General features: G+C 40.2%; 1 protein-coding gene across 1 annotated transcript; it reads left to right on the top strand.

The window, feature by feature from the left end:
- Positions 1–1,471: 1,471 nt before the first annotated feature.
- On the top strand, positions 1,472–7,517 carry atf5b (activating transcription factor 5b). Its single transcript, XM_040131637.1, has 4 exons — positions 1,472–2,196; positions 2,900–3,112; positions 3,454–4,642; positions 5,356–7,517. The coding sequence occupies exons 2-4, from the start codon at positions 2,974–2,976 to the stop codon at positions 5,540–5,542; spliced, it is 1,515 nt and encodes a 504-aa protein (XP_039987571.1). The 5' UTR covers positions 1,472–2,196; positions 2,900–2,973; the 3' UTR covers positions 5,543–7,517.
- Positions 7,518–7,842: the final 325 nt, after the last annotated feature.

The following is a 7,842-nucleotide window of genomic DNA, read 5'->3' as shown; positions in this document are numbered from 1 at the left end:
AGCAACTTGAAGTGACAGTCAGCCACATTTTGAAGACTGTAAAAACATCCACATCTTGTGCGTAATTGATTTACAAGTCTTTACATTTTTTATGCTTGCAGTCACTGCAGTTATAGTAGATTAATTGTCTTTTTTTCTGGTTCATTAAGCCTCATGACTAAATAAATATCCTGTTTTGAGAGGCGTGTTAAATAATAATACTGTTATTGTGTTGCTGTGACAGTGATGAGAGTTATAAAGGCGTCAGAGTGTGAAGTTGCAGGTGGAATTGAATAGGAATTGTGTGTGTTTGTTTGCATACAAATTCACTTACGAAAGGGCGTTTTATATTATTACCACTGTGTGTTGTCATTCATTGTCTGTTGATACACCCTGCTCCACTTCTGGGTGCCCACAGGAAGAGATAAAGTGTGTGTGTGTGTTTGTGTGTGTGTGTGTGTGTGTGGGGGGGGGGGGGGGATTACACGTTTGTTATACTGTATAGGAAAATGTGTGTTAGGTAAAAATATGCTAGGATGGGTCAATGCAGAGGGAGTATTTACTCGTGGCCAATCGTAAAGTCTATCTTAAATTACTATTATTCAACCAGTTTGTTTTTTATTAATATGATATGTGTCTGAAACAAAGTGTGATAGTTATAACACCTAATAAAATAAAAAACCGTGTGCTCCAGTTTTCTTCTTCACACCAAGGTCTACATCTCTATATATCTCTTCTTAAAACTATATAAAATTTGCTTATACTTTCACAAAATAGTTTTGCAAAGCATTTGTAGCCTACTGCTTAAAAGATCTTAATCCATGTATTTTTCATGATACTGCTCACTATGTACTGTAAACTGTGTATTTATATCTGAAATATTAATAGAAGCCTCACAAGGTGCAGCAGTAGTACGGTGGTAAACTATTAGTGACATATAAAAAGTCTGATAAAAGGAATTTAGGTGGGTTTAGCTTGCAAAGTATTTATGTTAGTAAAAGATTTGCTAACATGAATGATATATTGCATACTGGGTGTATTTCGGGAGAAAACTCCCATAGGAGGACAGACAAAGAGGTACATACTGATGGAAGTGATGCAGAAACAGTGTGCCATGGAGAAAATAAACATGTGCCGAACTGTAACTGATTTGAAGTTGCCCCTCGTCTTATTTTGGTCTCGAGCTGCAGGTCTGGGTCTCTCTGTACCACACCACCGCTGGTTATAACGTACAGTAAACCAGTCCCAGGTTGGCGCTAATGTGTAATGATCAGCAATCAGAGTAGGACTGATAGCAGGCCAATAGAAATAGAAAAGTTCCCCCAGATAAACCAATGGTGTGTCCACATTGTTGTAGCGCTCAGCGAATCCCCAGCGGATCTGATGCAACAGGGCTGCAACTTAAGTTACATCTTCGAACTGCAACACGATGTCCTTCCGCCGCGGCGCACCGAGAACTAGTGCCGGCTGTGCCGTCTCCTCAGCATATCCCTCGATCCGCCACGCCATCCCCGTCGAAAGGCGAGTTTAGGGTTTCAGAAATGTCTCTAGCGTATCGATGTATCACTTTGACTAGACTGGATGAGATGAACAGGGCGCTCACAGACTTTAAAGACTGCCGTGTCTCAGGAGGAAAAGTTCTTGTTCATGTTTTTGTGTTTGGGACTTTTTTTCCACGGGGCACTATTTTATGATAAAACAGCAACACTCGTTTACGTTGTAGTTTTAATAATAAAGATATTTTTGAGAACGCGACAAAAAAAAATATGTATTGTGATTTTGACATTAGTTCTACAAAAAATAATATAATTTTATTGAAATAAAGGTAAACCTAGAATAAAACAAGAGGAATTAGAGTAAGGTAGAATAAAGCAGGACTTGTTAGATCAGTGTGTGTGATGGTTACACAAACAGACTGTGGCCTCTGGATAACGGGAAAGTCCCCAGGTTCATGACGTAACGGCCGGGAGAACGCTGCAAACCGCGCATTGATCCCGTCTCGTGTGATCAGGTCCGGGCATTAGGAGTTGGAGAAGTAGCGGATTTAAAAACTTTCTGTCCGCAAGTCTTTTCGTCGATATAGCACTTCATGAAGAGTCTCTGACTTCCAAAAGGGGAAAATGGCTTTTTAAACCGCGACCGTCTTCATCCTCACCGTAAAGCTTCGTGTGCTTTGCTTCTGCAACGCACTTCACAAGACTATTCAGAAACTATGGGGTAAGTCAAACTGTTTTCTACCTTTGGCAGATCAGAGGAAAGTTCGGGGGAGGATTTAGCTAACAAACCAGCTCAGACATTGTTTAAACTAACGTTATGTTACTTCAGTTATTAACTGACGTCATTTACATGGCTATTTTAGCCATTATTACAATTTCAAAGAGACAATATTAAAGTTACTTTTTCATGTGTAAAAATAGTGAGTTTATTTGATTTCTGATTCATGATACAGTTGTAAGTGCGCCACAGATGTTTCTACAACTTTTATTATTATGTAAAACAACTTTCAAATAGGATGTATGTTAAAAAGTCTGCAATTGTGTTATTCAAGTATTTTAATAGTCTTGTTCATGTTTTTATTATTTTTTTATTTTTTTCATTATTAATAGTGTTATTTGCCATTTTATATTGTTTCTCAAAGTATGTCAGCTTACCTGTTTTGCACGTTGCTTGATAATTAAATTGTTATGACATACATCTCCACAGTGTAAGGTGGCAGGTGAATAGAAAAGTGAAGAGTCAATTTGAACTCAATTAACCTTTAAAATAAAGTTAGTTTATAGTGTTATTTTTAAATGTTAATGACATTAATAAAAAAAAACATTTTGGGGAATTATTAACTGCTTTAGAGCTTGGAATGGTGGATTTAAAGGGCTGAATAAAAATTTGTGACATTTGTTTATCTCCTTAATTTTTCCCACAGGTCTTCCACTACTCTTTCATCAACCCAGTGCACGGTTTGTGCTTTTGAACAATTCGATCGAAGCAGACGACACAATGGCGGCATTGATCCTTCGCAGGAAAATTCCTCCCATTTCCACAGGCGAGCTCGGTGCTCCCCTTCTCCAACAGGCTAGCCACAGCCAATCACGGCCCAGGACGGGGGCGGAGCCTGTGGAGAGGCAGCACTTAATTGGTGAGTTTTGCCAAGACGCTTTTTTATTTTTCCACATCCCGAGGTCGGAGCCGCAGTGCAGCACGGGGCTAATGTCGTACAGTGAGTACAGCTAAGTGGATGTATATCGAATGCAGACGATGCTGTTCAATCATTTTCAGATGATCGGTTAGTTGTTCACTTGGACTTTTCGGATGTATTGCCTGATTTTAACTTAAGCTTTTATCCTCTCAACCTTGCGTGATTTAAGAATTTTTTTCCTGAATTTGTAGTTTTTATTTCAGTTATTTTATAACAAACAGCTGAATGAAAAAAATGGATTGTTTTATTGACTACATGGTTATTATTTTTAATTTTTATAGGTGATGGTCACTCAGATTGGATGACGGAAAAAGTTGATTTGTCTTCATTTGTGTCGACGACCGAGTCTTCTCCAAGCTCTTCCCTTCCACCCTCGCCATTAGAACAAGATGTCAAGGTGCCCTCAGATCTGGAGGTCATGACCTCTCTACTGCAGGAGGAGCTGGCTCAGCTGGAGGACTACTTCCGCTCCGAGTCCACATCCACGACAAGCAAGTTGGAGAAATCCTCAAAATGTGACAAGGGTGCTCAAGCCATGGGCTCCCAGTCTTATTATCAGTTACCCTATGGGTCGTATGGGTCCAGCCAATCAGAAACCAGCCCTGTGGTTGTTACCTTGGCAACAGGGGAATTGGACCTGGCCAGCTTCTGTGGCGGTCCCATTGGCAGAACCAAAATCGCTCGACCTGCTCCGTACAACTACCATCACCGCTACCACCACAACAATGGGCGAAGAATAATCAGTGAGGCTGTGAAAGTCGGGGAGGAAGTTGGACTTGATTCATGGGGCTCCAGGGGAAGTTACTCAGGAAGCACAGAGTTGTCTGTGAACCACTACTCCACACTGAAGACAGTGAGCAAGAACAGCCTCGGCAGTGTCAAGAAGGTGAGAGAATGTGCTTTATCGTTGAAGGAAGAGGAGAGTTATTGTTTTTCAGAAGGAATGTTTTGCAGCGAAGAGATTGCTCGAGGTTTTTGTCTGGGTGGCTCATACGAGAGCCACCACAAGCGAGAGGGACAGTTGATGCACAATGTGAAGGTCAATGTAAGTTACGACAGCACGGGGCTTGATGTTTTGCACTGCAGCAAAGATGGAGGACTTTCTGGAAGTATTCCCCAAGAGACAATGGTCGCCAGTGACGGCTACTTCCACCAGTCCATGGCCAGCACAGAGCCTTACCATAGCTTTATAGGTGACCTAGATCAGCCGTCACAAGCACAGGCTGTAGAGCCCCAACATGGCCACTACCTCTATCCAGAATGCCTTGCAGACCAAAGCTATGAATGTCTGTCCAGAGGGGAGGGCGAGGGGCCACTGATGGGTGCCCCCATCCACCGCCCCACCCAGAGGCTAAAGGATGAGCACTGCTCCATCAAACCATCTCTGGTGATGGGCACCGCTTCTCTGGATGCCAGCAGTGGAGAGAGGAAACAGAAGAAGAGAGATCAGAACAAAACTGCTGCGCACAGGTAAGCATTTTACTTTTTCCTCTTTTCCTCTTCTGAAAAACAGGCTTCAACCTTTATAAACATCTAAAAATAGGTTTGTGATCATAAGTCTGATAGGACGGTAATGAAAATGTGGTTCATAACAATAACAAGTATAAAATATAGTGCTCACAATCACAACTAAGTGAAGTCATTTTTAATTAAGCCAATGTTGGAATGGGTCATTACTGATCATATACTTGCTGTTTTAGCTTATTTGTCAATTGATGATACCTGAATATTTGTTGCTTTGCTTTACACTTTAACATGGCTGGAGTGTTACATAGACCAGATACCCCAGTACTTTAAATGTCCTACAGAGTGTAGGAGGGAAACGGAAAGTCCCTCATTGCCTGCCAAATTCAGCCCCACCTAACATGTCTATAAGTCTTTTTTTGTGTTTGTAAGTTTCATTTATTCACGTCTGTGTAAAATGAGATACACATGGAAAAAGGTAATATAATGTTAGAAGGGGGAAAAGACAGAAGTTTTGAAGAGGTAGATATTGATCAGTCATGAACCCTGCAGTAGGTGGAATAAACAGCACGTCATTTTGTCTAAGGGAAGGGATGTCTGAGCTGTGCGAGTAATCCCCTCAATGTAGTTTAAAGGTCTTGCCCACTTGACTCATTAAGAAAGATGCAAGGCAGCAAAAACCTGTCAAAACCAACCAAATGCATTCTTTCCTGTTACAGGTACAGACTGCGTAAGAGGGCGGAGCTGGACTCTCTGGAGGAGGAGCTGCATGGCCTCGAGGGGCAGAACCGGGAACTTCGTGACAAGGCGGAGTCAGTGGAACGAGAAATCCAGTACGTGAAAGATTTACTGATCGAGGTCTACAAGGCTCGCAGTCAGCGGCTTAAACAGGATGGCAGTGCCTAAAACGCCCACGCTGACCTCACCTCCAAATCTCCCAACCAGCAGCAAGAGAAAAATCAAGTCAAGATCACCAACTGGTTTTTGTCTGACAAAAATGAAATGGTAGTTGCATGATTTTCGTAGTTCTTTTCTAAAAAAAAATATAATTGTTCCAAGAGGATGGCGAAACAAAAACACACCTTTCCTAAGAAAAAAAAAGAAAAGGAGAAGTTTCCAAATGGGTGACTAAACTATTAAAAGCCTTAGTGAGGTGGCTTCTAGAGGAGATGCTGAACTTGTCCGTGACCACTGTGATCCGAACTGCACTCACAGCCTTGTGATGACTGAGTTTGCGCTTGCAACGACTGATCGTTTACAAAATGCTCTTTGAATTAGTAGTAGTGATTGAATTTGCTTGTGGTTTTTGTGACACATCGGCGGCATCAAGGCAGATCCATACTAAATATATATTTTATTTTATATTTTATTTTTACTTAATAATGTTCATTTATCATTTGCTTAAACAATTAAGTGAATAAAGGGATTGCTGGAAAAAGTGTGTAACATGCTCTACAAATATTCTTTATCGGAAACGTTTCGAATTTGTATTGCTAAAATGTTGAGTATTTACACTTCTTTACCCCACTGAAATACCCAATGCATGTTTGATTTTGGAAAAGCATGTGCGAGTGTTATTTGAAGGCAATATTCTGTTAACTGCATGGCTTCAAGATCTCCACCACGTCAGTTTAACTGAGTTGACTTTACTCTTCTCATCAGCTGGCGACTTTTCTCCCGAGTTTATTTCCCTGCCAGTGTGATTCATGCTCAGGTTTTGGTTTTCAGCTCTGAGAAACGCAGAAACATTCACTGGCTTTTTTCCTTTCTCTTCTCTCTAGGCTGTATTTTGCGAACAAACAATCACCTGTTGATGCAACAATAAATTGTTGTTGGGTAATCGTACAACTTCATGGGAATTTTGTTTTCAATTGATCAATTTGATGTATCTGAAATTCAGGTTCTTTTAATAGTCAATGTCAATGTCAGGAAATTATACATCAGGTAAATTGCAGCCAAATAAAAATAAGTTACGTAGTATCACTCATCACTGCCTTTGGACTGTTTTTCCATGCATTCATTCATTCTGTTGTCATTAAAATGCCTTGCTACACCTGTCCAAAGTGCATGAATTGCACCCAGAACAGCACACACACTGAATAAGAAGAGATATAGAGGTGTAGAACAAGCCCACTCTGCCCCTCCCATCTTTTCTCTGCCCAGCCCCATAACTGCTGGTTCCAGCCCTCGTTTTTGGCTGCAATGCAGTTAAGAGTCCCAAGTTATTTCCCAGGCTTCACCGCTGGACGGCAGCACATCAAGACAAGCTTTGAATGACACCTGACTATTCTGCAACAAAACAACCTGCTTTCTTTAGATTTAAGAGCTGGGGGTGAGTCAGCTTGTCCAAACAGCCACACGGTGAGAGAGATATGTTTGGAGAAATATTAATAGGCACCCCTTATGTTATTTTTTCAAATATTTCAGAGCTTTGTTCCTGCACTATGATGGATCTGCAGGGCTGAGTTGAGTGATATCAAGCTCCAGCAGTCAACAGACAACCTAAATTGCCTATCTCATCTCCCAGCTCATGGAGGGTGTGTGAAAGCATGTACTGTGTGTGTGTGTGTGTGTGTGTGTGTGAGAGAGAGAGAGTGTGAAATCTCTTGGTATCTCTCCTAGCAGTCGTAGGCCTTTCAAGTGCATGAGGCAATATCACACAATACTTGCACAAGGAGGAGAGAGATACAAGTGAACTATCAGAATAAAAAAGTACTGGGTTGACAGAGAATGCCATTAAATCTGTTGATTCAGTTTTCTTTCTGGTTGTTGATTGTTTGATACCGATAAAATGTCAAAACGGATTGTACTGCTGATATGAAATGTATAATCTGTTTTTGCAGTGTGTTAAATAAAATTCTTCACTACATTAACCCATTAAAAATTTTAGGTGCAATGATAATCCATCTATCCATTTTTTGTTGCTTATTTTGCATTTTGTAAATGATACAATTATATGAATACAATGCTAAATGTAGATGTAAAAAAAAAAAAAATCTAAATAAAAAAACTGCAAAAATAGTGTACACATAACATATAAATGATATGCACAAATGCAACATTGCATTTAACAACACATAATATATAGTTAATGTGAGAATAACAGAGATATCAAGAGTAATACAATTTATAAAGGCACATGAAAGAATGACAGAATATGTGGAGAACTATATTTTAATTTACAATATGTATAATAGAATAAAATA

Source organism: Xiphias gladius, chromosome 7 (assembly GCF_016859285.1).
Source record: "Xiphias gladius isolate SHS-SW01 ecotype Sanya breed wild chromosome 7, ASM1685928v1, whole genome shotgun sequence".
NCBI classification, from domain to species: Eukaryota; Metazoa; Chordata; class Actinopteri; order Istiophoriformes; family Xiphiidae; genus Xiphias; species Xiphias gladius.
Note: the sequence above shows the minus strand (reverse complement) of the source record. Positions and strands in the feature narration are given on the sequence as shown.